General features: G+C 38.9%; 1 protein-coding gene across 1 annotated transcript; it reads right to left on the bottom strand.

The window, feature by feature from the left end:
- Window positions 1–3,224: 3,224 nt before the first annotated feature.
- synprb (synaptoporin b) lies at window positions 3,225–10,692 on the bottom strand. The gene is made up of 5 exons (XM_030418846.1): window positions 10,311–10,692; window positions 9,641–9,765; window positions 6,093–6,291; window positions 5,770–5,961; window positions 3,225–5,683 (listed from the first exon to the last, which is right to left on the bottom strand). The coding sequence occupies exons 1-5, from the start codon at window positions 10,332–10,334 to the stop codon at window positions 5,297–5,299; spliced, it is 927 nt and encodes a 308-aa protein (XP_030274706.1). The 5' UTR covers window positions 10,335–10,692; the 3' UTR covers window positions 3,225–5,296.
- Between the last annotated feature and the right edge of the window lie 8,499 nt (window positions 10,693–19,191).

Here is a 19,191-nt window from a genome sequence, read left to right as displayed (position 1 = left end):
GGTGTTCCAGGAACTGCTGCTCAACCAATTAGTCATGTTAGATTTGCAGTAATTACTTCACTATGATGTGACTTTGTGCAACATCAACAGAAGTTGAAAACCACAGGGAATAACTGAGGTATGAAAATGTGCAAGACAGATGGCATTCAGAATGTGTACAAGTGCTGAGTTTGAACACAGGTCTGCAAATAGGTTGACATCTTTGGGCATGGGTATGGTTTATACACCTACAGGTTCAGACAATATGACTGAAGATATTATAAGATGTAAGATATAAATATAAGATATGTTTGAATAGTGAAAATGTCTAAGAGGGTAAGAGCATTTACATGGAAATACGGCAAAGTGCTTCTCTTTAATTCGCAAAATCAAACATTTCAAATGGCAACTTTAGTATTTTTCAACTTGGACCCTATTTTCCCATGATTTTTGTGTCCAAGCGACTAACAGAGACAACCATTTTTAAATGATTAAAAAACATTGTTCTACACATTAGTTGCTTAAACACATAAACACGGGTAAACAGGGTCCATTGTGGAAACTAAATCTGAAAATAATTGGCTGTTTTCATAAGAATGAATAATGAACATGCCCGTGTGGAGGATTTAATGGAAGCTGCTCAACCTGCCCTGTGGTGGCTACAAAAAGCCTCTAGAGCCAGCGTTTGGTTTGTCTTTCCCGGGCTCATGTGGAATCATAGCGGTGCAACATGGCGGACTCTGTGGATGAGCACGTCCTCTCTGTGAATATGAGGGGGTCATTCTAAGGAAATGAAAAAAAACATTCTTAGTTTCAGGGGATTATACACGAATGAAAGCGTTATTGTGAATCTAATATTCCATTTCTGTCAACGGGTCCACCATAAATTCTTTAAAAACTCCTCTTATGTCCTTTCTTATCTCACAGTGACAGCTGAAGGGAGCAGGTGAAGAGGGGAAAGTCACTTGGCTTCAGTCAAATGGAAAATCCTGTCGACCGCAGACAGGATGATAACCGCTGTATGTCTGGTGTGATGCTCTACCACCCTCTTGAGGCCGGTGTCAGTGCATTAACACTAACAGTGTGTCACACTCTGTGGCTTTACACAGTGCATACATGTACAAATACATGTGAGATTTGCTCTTGTGTTAACGTAAATAGAGTAAAGAGCGAGAGCTGAGCGAAATTAGATTGTTTCATCATTATAAAACGAGCTGGACCTTCTGCTGGCGAGCTCCTATAGATGATAAGACAGGCAGAGGATGCCCCCTGCAGGTGACTACGAGGAATCGACACGTGTCTTTTAGGGATATATGGGGAACATTGTGTAGCATCTTCCCCACATTTGCGCTCCATTTGTACATAAAAGTCAGGACTGCTTTATGTTTCCTCCGTTCGTTAAATGTTACACATAACATGCACCAGCTCACAGGGGATTATTACATATAAATACACCCCTCTGCCATACCCGATGGGCCCGTCCATCTCATGGTGTAGCCCTCTATTTCCTGCTGATAACCTGACCCTAATTGTCATGCTGCGCGCACACACGCTGTAATTTTCTTCAAAGAGCCTCCTCTGGACACCTGCATGCGCTTAGTGTCTCTGTCAGGGGGGCGGCGGACACGAACGTCGCCTCTCTTTGTTCTAATTGCTCGGATCCGAGGGGAGGAGCGGCATACAGAGGTCTTAATAACAAACTTGGAGACGCACTGGATATATTTCCAGGCTGTGAGGAGGCCTGGGAGAAGACGACATGGTTTATTTGTGTGAGAGAGAGTGAGCTTGATGATAAAATGTTCGCATTTATTATTATCAATATTGGTTTAGTTGTTGGAGACACAATAACCACAGTCATTTAATATATACTTGGCTACTACACTCAGATGACATCACACAGATGACATCAGCACGTTACATTAAAGGCTATGCAGTACTCTTTCTTTACTTTTCTATTCTTTACTTTATTATTATTATTGTTTTAAACATTTGTGTGCTTGAACACAACTCCGGAATATCATATGACATTACATAAACTAGACATTAGTCTAAGAGGGATACTGGATGACAAAATTAAGTTAGTAGAGGTAATGAATAAATAGAGGGACAGACAGAAAAACTGAGAAAGAAGCCAAAACAAAAACAAAACAAAGCAAAACAAACAAACCAAAAAGGAAAGGGGGCTGTAGGATGGAAATATGAATAATTTGATAAATAACCCAGTAAACTGAACTCCATCTGTAAAACTGATGGAGTAAATCAAGGCAGGACAGAGGGTTTAATGATAATCTTTTCATCATTAAGGGTAATGATAAGGAAAATGTGCTTTGCCCGTGGTTCTTGGAACTTGGTGTTTTGTGTAGGTAGGAACTAATCAATGAATTTTATAGCAATACTTATATAATTTGCTGATGAGAATTTGTCCACATGTTAAGTAAACTCAAATTGTGTTCACACTCCAAAGGTTGTTTGATGGTTGCAGTGTGAGTGAGAAGCTTTGGGTATTAGAGAGTCTTACAGTGTGTTAACTGTCTTAGACTGGATGACATAAACACCCTAAGGGATTATCCCTTTGGCCTTTGCAGTGGAGATCATCCCGATACTCAGTGTGAAACAAGCTTTAATGTCTGCACCGGCGTCTCTGCGAGAGTCAATATTCATTACTGATTCCCTGTATTGTTTCCATGCGTTTCTTTCTCAGTGTTTCCTCACTTTCTGTCTCCTCTGCTCTGGATTCCTTTTCTAATGGAAATGAAGAGGCTGCCAGCTCTCACCACAAGTAAAAAACCATGGTAACAACAGTTCCACACTCACTTTGATTTAGGTGAAGACACCGGAGACGTCTGCAGCAACACTAAATTAAATACCTGACATGAACTCAGTATCACATAACGCACACATTTAAGCTACTGAAAACACATTTCAGTCATGTTTTGTGAATTATATCACCATCATCTTCCCTACTGTAACTACAGTCAATGAATCATGTCAGGTCATTAAGGATATCTTAGTGAGATGGATCATAAATGTAACATAAGCAGTTTTACACATTCCAAATGATGCAACATATAAAAGAGAATAATTTTTACATTGTCACAGCTGTAATGAAATGTGAATATACATGTATTTATACAAAAAATCCTGAAAAGTAAAATGAAAGAACAACGCAGTACAACGAAGACACCGCAGTACCACACTAATGATAACATCAGGAAATCTATCAGTAAAGGGAATAAATGACAATCATATATTAAATATTTATTGAGAGCACATTGATTACAAGCATTGCTGAACTCACACTGTACACGTTTTCTATCAAACATACTCTAAAGGCTTGTAATGTATACTGTACATTTGAGTAACTGGCTTCCTCAAAAATTATTTTCTTCTGACATCTAACATGAAGACGTGTAATATAAATCAGGAGAAATCAGTTCAATATCAACAGCAGATAGAAAGTCCTGACACTATGCTAATGAAACTAGATCGCTTTTTTCCAAATTTTATTTTATATTATTCAAAGAGAATCATATGGTCAAAACCTTCGAAAGCCAAAAGAAAACAATTGGTTACAATAATAATGAAGTTCACACGGAGAGTCCATAGCACCCCAAATTCTCAATAACACTACATCTGAGCTCACCTTAATTTTCAAACTATCAACATCTTCTATGTAGCACTTGTAAATACTTTCCACCATATATTAAGTAATTAAATGCCATGTAATCTCTGAAAATGTAATCTCTAAATCTATGCAAGCTAAAGTTAGCAGTTACATTACAGTCTGTGTTAAAGGTACTCTGCATCAAAATCAGGTCTCTCCAGCTTTATGTAATTTTTTAATAGCTGCCAAAGTGTTGGCTGATATTGTTTTCAGTTTGTGATTCTGTGAGTGTGTCATCATAGTAAAATGTGGTCCTGGAGACACCTTTTGTAGCGGGAACTATCATTACATTTTAAATAGATTTGTACCACTGCTATAATGACCTTATTTCCCCTTGGTATCTATCTATCTATCTATCTATCTATCTATCTATCTATCTATCTATCTATCTATCTATCTATCTATCTATCTATCTAGCTATCAGTGGACAGATTTTGTCATCACAAAGAAAGATGCAGTCATGAAACTTCACCGGTACATAACTGAGATCAAAATGAAGGCCAAGTTTGAAGATGAATGTGGTCCAAGCAAGGGGCGCCAAAATTAGGAGGGTGGCCCCTTCATACTTTAAGCCACCTGGTCAACATTTGTTCTGATGCAGTCAGGTAACTTTACAGCTGTGGTCTGACACACAAGTACTGTGTAATCATCTAAATATGTAATAATGTCTACTGAGTAGTCACGGGTCAGAACCACTGTGTGGTTGTTGTTCTAGTTTTTCTGCGGTTACATTATCATTATATTTTGCTCAATTTCAGGTTCATAATTCTATTGTAGGGTTCTACAAAAATAGGCTTAAATGCTTTAATACTCAAAAAACACATTGCTTCTCTCATACTGTCCAGTGCTGCAGCACTGCGGTCCCCCTCCGTATGAAACGCTCTGTTTTAGCTCCTGTCTCTTTAAGGCCACCAGTTCCCAAATGCCATGTCTGCTCTGATAGGTCAGCTCACTCATGCCTGAACCAGCACGGCTGGCAGAGCAGCTTTGCTAAATCACAAAGCTGCTTTGCTAAATCAATTCTTAGGTGCCAAACTAGCCGCTATAGGCATAAATGATGCAAATCTGTGACTCCTCAATGTAGTGTGATGTCACAAAGTCAAAGAATTAAAAGGTGGGACTTATTAGGAGGTGGACCTCGACCTTCTTAAATTTTAAGATATTTTACATGCACACAAGCCTCTACAACACTGGAGGAAATAATAAAAAAAGCATCCAAATTAATTATTACATTTTTGATTTGTAATTGTTTTGGTCCTTTTTAATTAAGCGATAATATCATGTCCCTTCTAGTGGCTAAAAAGGCATTGACAAGGTGCTCCGAAAGGGCAGAAAGGTGGCAACAAACAATTGTTTTTATTATTAGTTTTGCTAAGTAAGAATTCTCAGTCTGACTGTCAAGTTTCTGAGACTCACAGAGCAACACAGCAACACCTGCCTATTGGCAAAATTCACTTTTCAAGATAAATGAAAACAAACAGACTAGAAACATTGCAGATTAATGCTTTGGGAGATTACAGTAATGACGTCAATGTTTTTTTTTTCAACTGGTGTAGCTATATTAATTCATCCAATGGAGAAAAACATCATTACCACTATCAGTGTTTTCAAGTTATGTGTGATGTATTCACAGCATGACACCGAAGAACTAAATCACATCTGATTGACAAATATCCTCGGGCCCTTGGAAACTTCTTTGTTCTCCCTGTCATAAACGACTTGTTTACCGAGATATGCGTGTGGTAAGCTCAAGCTTACTTGGGGCTGGCTGAAGCTACTTTGTCTGTGTACATGTTGACCTCCACCTTTTAACTCCACCTTTGACTGATTGAAACTGTCTTGTCTGGACGGCTGTGGAGCGAAACTCTCCTCCGACTGCTCAAAGCTGCTCTCGCTGTAGAGCCGCTGTCGCATTTCACTGGCACGTTTCCCAGAAGCGCTCCTGGTCGGATATCTCTGACCTGTCTTGTACCAACCTGTCTCTTTGAAGACAAACCAGATGTTTCCAACCCACAGGACGATGTTTACAAAACCAAAAACCTGGAGATAGAAGAAGTGATGGGAGTAAATGGCTTGTTTTATCCAGTTGTGTTTTGCGGTGCTTTATTCGTAGACTGAACACCTACCACGGATGTATTGAGACGTGACCAGCGAGGCTCCTGGGTAACTGTGCATTTGTTCTCCTGAGCTCTGCAGGCTGAGAAGAGCAGAAGCACCTGTGTTGGGTTTGTGGCTGTCTTGATATCCGAAAGAGCTTTGGCCCAACAGCAGCTGCTGACCAGCCACATGAAGGAGAAGGTGAGGGTAACAAGAAAATCCTGCTCAGGACAAAAGAGTAGAAACATGAAGGAAGGAAGTCACAAATTAGAATAACACAAGTAAAATTAATGTTGTGTGTCATAGAAATGTAATTCATGCTGGGACATTGGAAGAGTTTTTGTTGACTGACCACAAGCGGGCCTCTGTTGTGCTTCAGGTACTTGTTCTGGTAGAAGACATAGACAATGGTTGCCAGCAGAGAGTACAGGAAAGCAAAAACACCCACGATCAGGAAAAACTGAGCAGGTGAGGAAAAGTCACCATCCAGGAAAAGAATCTCATCTCTCTTCGCGTCACACAGGGGAGCCTTGAAATGCACTTCTTTCAATCTACGAGACCGAAAGAGGAAAGGAAAAGAAAAAAGTTGTTATATGTAAGAAAACCTGTCACTTTAGCTCAGAGAGCAATTTCATTAGCTGTCTAAAAAAATGAATTTTCAAGCTTGCAAGAATATAGAAACAGATAGGAAACCGTGTTGTACTTTATTGAAAACAAATCTGTTTTTTTTTCTTTCCTGTGAGACAACAAGGGACAAAAGTGATGAGATTCATGAGGAGGCAGAGAAGACATCAGCAGATGTATAGCTTGGGTTGTCTGTGTGACAACAGGAAGGGAAACAGTTAACAAGCTCACACTCAGACAGTAGCAAAGAGAGAAAATGTTACCTTGAGGGCACCAAGTTCAATGTTGCCAACAAACAAATTAAAGGGTTCACTTCACCAAATCTACACATTAAAGTGTGTCAAAGGTCTTGGGTACCTGAGTATTACTGCCTTTTGTGGCTCCAGTGATGTCACTCAGTGGCTAAGTTGACCTCTGCGGGAATCTAGGCACCAAGTTTCGAAAAAGCAATCCACTGGTATAGCAATGCACAACACTGTTGGGCACTTTATGGACAGCAGAACCAGAAATATCACCGTCTTTATTCCAAACATTCTTCTTCCTTTTAAAACCCGGTGCCTACATTACCCAAAATGCAACGTAGTCACTAAGTGATATCACCTGAGGCAATTTATATGATTACTTGCAGCTATAGACACAAAGGGCTTTAAAGGGCTTTAAATTTGTGGAGTTACCCTTTAATCAATGGCTTATTCAATGGCTGGGTTTACCCAACCTTTTTATTATTACAATTTTTTTATAAGCAAAAATAATTACATTTGTTGTTTCAGTCGCGCCATTTAATTACTGTGTGACTGTGACAATATTAACACAACTGTGGATAAAGGGATAGGTTATTGACCACAAGAGTAACAATACAGCACTGGGGCAAAACAGCAGCCATTGAGCGAATTGTGGCAAAATACATTCTTTTGCTGTAAGTTAAAGGCGCTATGTGTATGATCTCACCCTCTCTTATGGTGGCCACTAAAGGTGAGAGGCGTTCTCTAGAGTCAGTGTTTGCTTTGTCGGTTCTGGGCTACTGTGGTTGTACATGAAAGGCTCTGTGGAAGACGGCCAGTACCCCATCTGAATTATGCTTCCTGATGTAAGCAGTGCACGTGCTAGCTAGAAAAACAAGAGATCTTGTCAAGTTACTGCATGAATACTATTACAATTGCTGATGATTATTTCAGATAAATGTACATGGTCGCTTGTTGCATTTTTTTTTACATCGTATATGAAAAAAGACAATACAGTTCAGTGAAAAGAAAGGAATACATGCAGTACATACGACTAGAAAATAAAAAGCTATAACCTAAGAGAGAAATGAGCAAAAGGTACCACAAAAAACAAAAACAAAAGGGCTTTTCAAGCCACCTTCCTAATGTGAAACATTCAGCATAAAGGCAAACAAAGTAGTACAAACAAATGCATGATATTGCCTTTAAAAAAAAAACCTAAATAGATAAAAACCTGCCTGCTGTAGCAAATAAGTTGGTTTACTTCCCAAATATTTTGACAAAGTGTACAGTAACGCTTTGCCAAAAATGTTCTCATAATTTCTATGTCAATAATATGTGTGAGCTTGTCCAAGTGGTGGATCACTCAGATCATTCACATCAGGTAGATCACCACTCCCTCTGTGGATATATAGAAAAGGCTCATTTAAATCCTGCACTCTGGACCTTAAAGCAAAGATTTGGACTCTGCTTTTATCATTGTTATAGATTATGAAACTGAATTTATATATTTAGCTGCGTCTAAAAATATTTCAGTCATTAGTCATTGCCTATTTTGTTATCAATCAATGTGTGAACACACACGCACGCACACATGCCGCACACACACGCACACGCACACACAAACACACGCACACACACACGCACACACACACACACACACACACACACACACACACACACACACACACACACACACACACACACACTTTCTAATCCAAAAACCTGCAATCGAAATGTTTGGACTCAAAAGATGAAAGCTTCTTTTGAAATGTCTTATTTATTACATTTAACTGATATTAAGTTTCAAAAGAACTAAAAAGATAAATAAATAACACTTAAATCATTCTTTCGTTCTGTTAAATTTGGGTTCATGTGCTATTAATACATGACCAGAGTGCTGAACTCACACACAGACACACGTGTCAAGTCTGCTGAAGTGTTAATTAGACACTCGGCCATCACTGACACTCTGAAGCATGTGTAGGAGTTTGTGGGTGGTCGACCTCACTTCAGTGAGAGTTAACAAAAAAACACACATACATACACACCATTCATTTGTTTGTTAAACGAGGCAGCTGTGTAGTTTCACATCTGTCGAAAGGATTATAATCCATCATAGCATCCACCCTGAAACTTAACGATCTTTTATAATCACATAGATGAGTACCTAACCCTAACCCCAGATAGTCCTGAGCACATAGAGGTCCACAGGAGTCACAATGAACGAATATAACCATTTTCTGTCCCTCATTATCGTTTCATGAGGCACATCAAGTTGCCTGCTGCAATGAGAGATATAGCTATAAAGTGCTGTATCATCACAGGGGACCACCCGCATTAATCCTGACTGCACTCCAGGTAGATTTCTGTCTAATGATGCAGTGAAACCTCTCAGACTCAGGGATCTTAAATTGGGTAGGCCTTCTACTTAGACATTCAGCTTCCTGTTCTTAAATTGATAGAGAACAGCTCCTCCCTGCTGAACCTGACATGACGGAGGAGAGCTGTGCAGCTTTTAAATCTCTTTTCTTAAGTCTGACCAGTTTCCTGAAATGAGAATAATAAATGATCTGGGCAGAAAGGCATAAGCATTAAAAAGCACATGCCATGGTCTTTCATTGACAGTAGGGGGCCCAGAGCGAGGAGAAAAAAACTGCCTACTTGTAATAATGTTTAACATACATTTTGAAATATTTAGAAAATATAAAATCTAAAACGACTCTTTATGAACTTTATTTCGATGTTTACAAATGTATTTATTCATTTTTTAAACCCACACAACACAAGCTTCTTCACTTTTGTCAATTAGTCTGTGAATTCACATTCTGAAAGTAACCTAAATCGAAGCATGTAAATCGGTTATGTGCCGTTACATGTCAAAAATGTGATTTAATGTCACAGAAATTGTATTACATGACAATTATTGTTTGTTCTTCATGCATTCATGTAATCATGTATCAAGATCGGCAGTAAACACAGTATGGCAAATGAATTTGATCAATAGCGTGATTAGGTGGACTTATGTAAAATGAACCACAAACAACTGCTTTACCTGAAGGGGTAGCCAAAATCAATGTTGATGCTGAGGTTACCCTGCCTCCTGTCTGCACAGTCCACTTTAACCTGGAGGTGACCATAGTATCCTCCACATGTTGCAAAAGCACAGATGGCAAAAATCTACAAAGGCAAAAACAATGAATAGTCATAAAAGGATCATAATACTGCAACACGTATACTCGTATATAAACCACAGCCTGACTGGTTATATTAGGATTTATAATTGGTTTGAAAACAAAATCTGAATAATTCAAAGGTCGGAAGACAACTAACAGAGCTGCTGACTGTGAGCTGGAGGGTGGCCACAGCAGTACAGTGACACTCAGTCTGAGGATGTAACACACAGGTCTGAAGTCTGTTACCCATTTTATCTTTATAGCTCTTATGGAGAATAATCAGAGTTTTACTCCGTGTTATCAGCTTTGCACAGATTTTTCTTTTAAATGAGTGGCACAAACTGCACTGATGCTGAACCAGGCAGACATTTCATTAAGTGTTTTTTTTCAATCAGCAAACATGGATCAAAAGCACCGAGTTCTCGCTTGATATTGTAATTCATACAGTGCAGTGTGCATTAGAAGTGGAAAGAAAGCAGAAAAATCAATACAACCAAAGTGACTAGATAAATGAATAAAATGACAAGCCGATGGAAAAATGAGACTTACCGGAGCAAATATAACCATACACATTTAAAAATCACAGATCTCAACTCCAACTCCGTGCCGGGTCGACAGCTTTTTGTCATCAGTTTGAGAAGCCACTGATGAAGACAGGAACAAGAGCGCGACTCTTTTCCAGGGGAGGGGAGGGCTGACAGCAGATATCTTCCCCAGGGAGGAGTCTGAGATTCTCTGTACCTCTTCATTTGTTCACAAACACTGCACTAAACGTAAACACAATATTAGCGAGAATGCGTGTGAAGAAGGTGTTTACTGTTACTGTGAGGCCATAAGGATGTTGATCTCAAAATATATTTTTTTCTAAAAAAAGAGACTCAGAACATAAATCAAAGAGAACGACATTCTGCTCTCACTGAAGAAAATGCAGTTTGATTGCTGAACTTCCAGCTTCTGAAGGTTTCAGCTGCTGCAGCTCCTGCAAGGCTACTTGCTTGCAGCAGTACATTTGAATGAGGCCATTACAGTTTTTGTTTCTTGAACTAAAGCCCTGAAACACTTGAGACATCTTAATCTTGGCCTCATTGAGTACACCTCAGCCAATGTGATTGAAAGTGGACGAAGTGTTCATGAGTTATTGCAATTTTAAGTAATTTGACCAAACCCACAAAAATGTGTTAGCCAATCAATGAAAAACAATGTATAATATCTCAAATGAGACATAGTGGCAGAGTTCAGGTCATCCAAACATGGTACTTAAGAAAGCTTGGTGAAACTGGATCTAAAAAGGGTCAAAAGTATGTATGACTTTATTGACGCAAATGGCCTATATCATAGAAAAATGAAAGATTCATCCACATAATCCAGAGCCACTGTATGGATTATGTGGATGATGCTTTCATTTTAGCTTCAATGTCTCCCAGCAGCCTAGATATCAACCAGACCATCTTGCAACTTCATTTGGCACTGAGATATGTGGAGGCTCGCCACCAAGTTCTGGTCTATAACAGATATCAGAACATGACATTGCATAGCAGACTCTGCTGTCAGTGTATGTGTGATTGTTCCAAGTGTTGTAATGCGCTTCGAATTGTCAAGACTAGAAAAGCAATCAATGATTTACCATCATAGCAAATACACATACATTACATTTTAGCGTGTTTCTAGATGCAAGTGTGCAGAAAAGAAAATCTGATGGAGAAAATGGATCAGTAAAGTAGTCCAAATCACTAAAGTAGGAGTTTTGCTGGGACGAGGACATTTCTTATTCTTCTCAAAGCAACCTTTAAATAACCGATTGGATCCGGCCTGTTTATATGATAGCATAGCTTCACTAGACACAAACAATTTAAGCATATAAACTCTTTTCCTCAAAATAAAGTTCAGTCGCAGCTTCATGAAGTTTATCTTCAAACATAAACTTTTGACTTTGTGTTACAGCTTCAGATTTGATGTCATGAGTTTGTCTTTTTGTCTTTCTGAATTAATGTACATTGTGTAATTTGATTGATTGATTTGAATAGAAAACTGGTGGCATTTGTGACACACAATATTTTTTTTGACAGTTTTTAGACCTTCCATAGCACCTTTAGTTTGGGTTTCTAAAAACCTGTTTTAACACGATTCAACACGTATTTAGCTGTATTTAACTATACCATTGTTGATTGAATAATCTGACTAAAGTTTAAAGAGTTTCAGATTTTGCACAGTTTACGTTTGGATATTAAATAATCCAGGATGAGGTTTTGGTTCTTATTTCAAACAACAAATCTAGTATTTCTCCTCTCAGAACAACATTTGATATTGAAATAGTTAATCAGCGCTCAACGTGCTTCTGCATTTTGATCACTGCAGATCCTTAAATTGTAATTTATTGTCTCCTGATCCTCTGATGATTTGGTTGATGGCATCTCTATAAAAAGGAATTTGCTGACCTCTTTTGGTGACAAATATGTATTACAGATTTATTTTTAAACTGAGGATGAATTTGCACATTACCCTGGTAAATTAATAATTTACTGCGCTGGAATTTTAGTTATATAATTAGTGTTAGCTCACACTGGTCTGATTTTGTGCATTGAAGAAATGAAACAAGTCCCTCAGAGACATAATGGAGGCCGTGATATGGGATAAAAGACTGATTTAAAAAAAATTAATTTACAATAAAATAAAAAGAGAAACTGAAAGACTAAAAAAACAATATAAAGTAAAACAAACTGGGTTAAAATATAAGTTATAACATGAAGTAAACAGAAACTAATCTGGCTGTTAACTATAGTAACAGCTGGATTTCAACTTTTCATCGCTGTGTGTCAGAGGGCTCTGTTTCATGTGTGATATCCTCTCCTAACTGTTAAATGATAAAAATAAATCTTCACTCAACGACCTTAAAAAACGTTATTCATTCATGTGGATAAAACAGAGTTTGATATCCAGCTGCTAGGGTAGAAAATATACTTTACGAATCAGTGGGATATATATAGAAGTAATTGGGTCACTGGAAACTTGACGCAGGCAATTTAAGATTAAAAACAAGAATAACAATCAGTGCGAAAAGTCAACAGAAGTGTGCGACTAATTCCCTCAGGCATGGGCACAGCTTTTGAATGGAAAAATGACTGATCACATTTCAGTCTGCAGTGGAAAAACAAGCACAACAGCTCACTGGCTGCTTTTTGAGGTGAAAAGGATTTGAGAGCAACATTCAGGACTTTTAGAAGTGAGAAACGTTAATGCTGCAGAGGAGGCTGACAGGATCGTAAACTGGGTAAAAAAAAAAAGGTTGATTCAGTCGAAATAACAGTAAACTCTTCTGTCCAAGTTGGCCAAAGACAAGAATAGATTGTTTTTGTTAGCCAAAGCTGAAAGAAGCGGGAATATATTGGCTCAATTTGCACCTGTAATCAAAACCTCGAGTTACTTTCAAATTCCAAATCAAGTGACTGTGGTTGCTGGTGCTGTGGAGATGCGTGCATGTGGAACTTTCATTAGTATCTTGCTCTGTTAAACCAAACAAACAAACAAAAAAGAGCAGAGATCTGTGTAAGGTTCTTAATTTCCACAGAAAATTAAATAAAAACTCACTCTATTATGTATAATCAATCCTTCATTACATCACTTAGGTTTGGTAATTGGATAACTTGAGTACCTGACAGGGAAATTGCATCACTAAAATCCAATATCAACCGAGGCAGGTCTTGCATTATAAGTTCATTTGTGGCCAGGATATTCAAGAATAGCCCTGTGTCAAAAACCTAGTTTGAAGAGCTTTATTATGGTAAACTTAGCACATTGTATTTTCTTTTGGTTATTTTCCATTACGTATGTTTGCTCCACAAACAGTGTGTTTATGTTGGTTCTCTTGCTTAGAAAAGGTTTTGGGATTTGAAAGCTGTAGTGCTGGACAGTATGAGGAAATGAATGTGTCTTTTGAGCATTAATACATGCAAACCTATTCTAGTTGTAACCCCAGAAATGAAATTATGAACCCTGAAAATGAGCATAATATGTCTCATTTACAACTGTTTTGACACTGAGGTTTTCATTTTTCTTCTTATAAGGACCAATATGACTAAACTGACAGCTGAGCTATATCTTTAACAACACAGTGTTCTTCTGGTCTCACTCTTGTTTGCAGTATCTCATCTTTTTCTTCTTCATTATCATTTCATTACAGGTAATGTTTCCCATTCTTGTCCTATAAATCGAAATACAATGCTTTTTGAAGATAGAACATCAACGACCCTCTTACTTTCCTACCTGGTAATATAATGTGTATTCTTCTGGTCTTCTAGTCCCTGGTCATATAACCACATGTTAAGACTTATTATCATTATGAATTTCTTAGGATTGACTACCTTAACACATAATGATTATCAAAAAAATACTGATTGTTAAGCTAAATATCAAAACTTGTATTTTTTTTTTACCTTTAAACCACAAATTTTCTGCTGTTCTTTCCTCATCTGCTTCCAACTGAGACTACAAACTTTTCGTCAAATATTCAGGTTATTTGTGGTCTTGGTTATTCAATGACACAACAGTTCACCTCAACGCCAACAGAGGGCAGTACTTAGCTGTGCTGCCAGAGAGGAAAATCTGAGAAACTGCAGAGAGGGGCTCTTCTTACTTACTTGCTGCATTTAATCTCTCTCTCTTTCTCCCAAAATCCAGCTGAAGGTTGTATCTCCTTTATGTGCAATAAGCTAAATGCACCTTAACTTTCCTACTGTTGTGCGCGAAGATTATGCCGGTGTAACAGCTGTAGTTTTCTTTTTTTTTTTTTCTCCATCATGTGCAAGTGGTGAGGCTCCAGCCTCTCGCTGCATTATTAATGAATCTTTTTCTGGCATCATCTCCCCCTCTCTACCCTGAAAACTGTGCGAGGAAGCGACAAGCATAAATCTGGTAATTTTCACAGGGCCTCCACTAAAGAAATTACCTATCCATTTAGTTGATTTAGTGTTTTTTGTCTCCCAGAGGACAACCTATAGCCTGTGGCAAAGAAAAAGACAATGAAAAGATGCAAGCCCCGTGATTAAGGTTGAGTTTATGCAAAATCTGTTTGCTTAAAAAAACACCATGTCATAGTTGCCTGAAACTATATATAAAAAAAGGTAGCTTAACTGTGCAAATAGTCTACAAAAGGAGCACAGCTCATTTTGTTAAGTGTGTCCAGCTGTTAGATAATGAATATGGAAAATAATATGTAAGTTAACAAGAAACAGTAGATTTGTACAGAAAAGGATGTGAAAGCAATAAAACTAAAGACTGAATTGGTTCTTGGGGACGTGCTGAGATCCCACCTCACAGAGGGAACATGAAAATATCAGAACTCCATCTTCTATTTTTGTGTTTGGGAAAAAAACAAATTAAAAAAACCACGAGCGACTGTGTTATGTAAAAGGGTTTGTACAGATTGTTAATTTCTTCTAAATGGCCTTTCTCCTTGAAAGCCAATTACCACCCATCTCCGGTAAGCATTTCCCTCCTCTGCAATCCATATATCCAGTCAGTTTCACATGAAAAAGTTAAAAAATGATAGTATTTTGCAGCACCTATCTTCAAATGTCAGTTAACCCGGGATGTAAACATGTTCTTGGTGAAAATATTGAGCGTCATTTTACAGTATTTGCTTGGTGTGAAGCCCTCTTTCTGAAAATGGTTATAGTAGCTGCAGCGCTGACACTGACCCTATTCCATCAATCTCACATTAAAAACGCTCCTGGCATTTAAATATTTCAAAGAGCTCCTCAGCTAACTCCAGAGACGCTGAGGCTCAGTGTGTGTGTGTTTGTGTATCACTTCCACTCTGACAATCCCTTTTTTTAAAAAACTTTTCCAAATGCAGCTGAACTTAGAGCTTATGAATGGTGACTAAACACCATAAGCTCAAGTCTGAAAAAGAGCAACACAGATCTGAACTATACGAGCTCAAGTGCACAGGATGAATCTGATTCTGCATAAATAATCCCGTTCCTCACAGCTCTCTCCCCGCTCGCTCTTTAAGAACATAGTACTGAATTAAATAAACATGTATTGTATATGCATAGAATGTCAGGGACACTATATGAAATGAGCAGGAATGAGGCAGGGAAGACATGAATATATCATCATGCAGTTTCTTCTGTGATGTTTCAGCTGCGTTGCGCTGTCTGGTGCGTCACTGTGTGCTTTACATACTGTATGCTGTCTGTGTCAACTCTCCCCGGAGACACACACACACACATACACACACACACACACACACACACACACACACACACACACACACACACACACACACACACACACACACACACACACGACGGCATACAAAGAGAGAGACATGCAAAACATTAAAGCACAGAACTCGACTCCAGTGCGGCTTTATTGGTTCCATTTGTGCGGTTTTATTATTTCACATTTTACTGTTGACCCTTGTATTCTTCACAGGTCTTCAACCACTTCGAGACAGAATTAATGGAGAAAAAAAAGAAGCTCTTAAAACGGTGCTCAGACTGGCAGCAGGTGTGACGATAAAATGAGATGGTTCCCTGTAGAGTATGACTACAATTAATAATGAATTTCTACAGCAGGTCAAAGGGAGTTCAAATGATTCATCTCATATCCGCTCATCATAGTTGAGCACCCAGTGTGCCGTGTTTCCAGAATTCATTATTCTCCGCAGGTTGAAACGAATTCAACAGGAGACTTGCTACACGGCTCCTGTGTTTGAGTTCGTATTTATCTGACAGATGTGTTGATTTTTGTGAATATGAAGTTAAGAAGTTGCCTTCTTCAGCTGGTCATGTGACTAAATATTTCATGACATTTTGACACTGTCAACATTACAATTCATCTCAGAACACAGGAGCTGAGATAATAATCACACCAAAGTCCACTGAGTAGTTGTTCTTGAACATTCATCCATGCTGCACTGAATGATCCTCATCAGCAGGTGGATTTTGCCCTGTTACATGTTGATGCACCTCAAAGCAGCTTTATACTTAAATATTTCACATCATCAGTGTTGGCGGAGGGGATGATGATGCCGTTACACCTAGGTGAGAAGTCTGCAAAGCCAGTGACCACTGTTCGAGACTACGTTGGAATCTGTAAGGGTGAAACCGGGACATATTCCTCCCGTGTTTGTGGCTAAAAAGACCGGTATTCAAGGCATCTGGAGATCTCCAGCAGAGTTTGTGTTGACAAAATCAGGTATTTGTAGCCTAAACAGTATATTTTCCCAATACTAATCAAGCGTGGTTTTTCCATTTTAAAGAACAGTCTGAGCTGATGATGATCAAAGTTGGATTGAAACTTTGTCTTTACCTAACTTCTGTGGCGTGGAGTAAGTGTGCAGGTATCACCCTTTTTCCTCAGTCCACAAAATGAAGTCATAAATGTTTGTCTCAAAAGAAACACAAACAATAATTCAAGCTCTTTTTGCATGACAAAACTTGTGACTTTTTTCTCCACTGGCCTTTGTGTTGCTCTCCCCTGCAGAACATCAACATTTAATGTGTATACACTCTGGCTGAAGTGGAGGAGCGGGGCAGAGAACACCAGTCAATTATTAATGTTTAAAAGGTTTGGAGAGTTCTGCTGCTGAGGTTAGTGCTGGACCGGGGCATCTGGAGAGTGTGCAGTCGCAGAATACGGAAGGGTGTCATTCTGCTAACTGCCTCACCCTTTAGGAGCTGGCAGTGGCCTGTTGAAAACCTAACGAGCTGAGGACTATTGGGAACACAGGCAGGCCTCATGCTGGGACTACACAAGGGAATGCAGTGTGTAGTGAACTACAGAGGCACTATTAAATGCCAAGTCAGGGCGACAGGAGAGCCACTAGAATAAAAAGTGGAGCTGAGGAGTCCTTGAAAGCATGGGTACCTGCAGGGAATTTGCTGGTCAGATGCGAATGGAACATCTGGAGCAGCGGCCCATCAGTCCAGCTGTCAGAGTCGATTTAATCTCTGAGGTGAAGTAGGCAGGGCCGCCCATCCTCTGTGCATGCTGAACTCACAGTATAAAGGCTGTTATGGGTGTGCTGGTACTGTGATGGTGGGGGAGGTGAGCACAATGCAGGGTCAGGAGGGTAACATCAGTTTGGGGGGGGGATCCTTAAGCCTTGACTCAAACCCGAAAGTGAAAGAATCTGAGCAGATGAAGAAAAGAAAAGACATGTTTAAAGGTCTGATCTATTAACTGATTGGCCTTTTGTCAAAAGCTGGTTTTAATACATTCATTATTTTAATTTAACTGTGCTCTTACACCACGTGTTCCTACGTTACAGGGCCAATTCAACCCTAAAACATACAACACATATTTTTATTCTTGTTCTACTATTAATCCATCCTGATTGTTTTGGTGTGTGATGTCATGTTTTGGAAATATTGGCCATAGAGGTGTCTTCCTTCACTTGAATATACAATGGAATTCGATGACACTCTCTGAGAAAACTCAACAGCAATGTTTCTTTCCAGAAATCACAAGCCTTTTACTGGAGGGGTGTGTCTATAAATCAGATCCTGAGACTGAAATGACAGCGTGGTGGTTCAAAGAAGTACAATCTGATCTTTCTCTATGAATTAACACAAGCACCAACCATCAGAAAATGGCCTAATAGAAAAATGTCCCTATCAATATAAAACAAAATGTATCGCCACTTTTGCAAGAGCAGAGCAAAAGTGAGGAAAATATAATATGTGGTTAGGTTTCTGGTCAAAATAAACCCTTTTACAAAGTTAAACACGTGTTTGAAACGCCACCTTCTTCCATGTGCAGATTTTTCTTTGCACAAGATTTTCTCATATCATTTTCTCTTTTCCTCCGAGTAACAAAGCTATGACAATAAAAAAAACATGTGACTGGTCAGTTGCAATGATAGTCCTGAGGCAATGTTAAATATGAAGCTCCAGCAACAACATGGCGATATTGATCAGATCGTGCATATTCCAGCAGCACCCTGAATTTCTGAACAGTCCAGTTTGTGTCAGTGTGCACTCCAGTTGCACTTAGTGACTATTAATGAACGCGGACCCCAAGCAGAGAATAAATAAAATCATCGTTCATTTTTTTTTATTCATGCCTCTGCTTCTCTGTCTTGATATAAAACGTGTTGCCATGTTGAGATGGAGGCCAGTCAGTGACTGATTTCAGGTCTAAAAGTGACTTGTCTACAAACTCACAGACTACCTGTGAGAAGGAGTCACAAGCAGACATGACTTAATTCTGACAGGTCATAAGTCAAAAAGGTTTAAAAAGCATTAGATGTAAATAGACAGACATAACAGAGTTAGAATAAATCCAGTCATGAGCAGGTGGTCAGACCAGCTTTACAAGCTCACACTCATCAGCAGGGGAGATATTATTATCCGATCAACTGTGGTTAAATCTGCATCCTTTTTCCATAGACTGTCATTACTGCGAGCTGCTGGCTTGATATGTG

The sequence above is a fragment of the Sparus aurata genome, chromosome 6 (genome assembly GCF_900880675.1).
Source record: "Sparus aurata chromosome 6, fSpaAur1.1, whole genome shotgun sequence".
NCBI classification, from domain to species: domain Eukaryota; kingdom Metazoa; phylum Chordata; class Actinopteri; order Spariformes; family Sparidae; genus Sparus; species Sparus aurata.
This window is presented reverse-complemented; position numbering and strand designations above follow the sequence as displayed.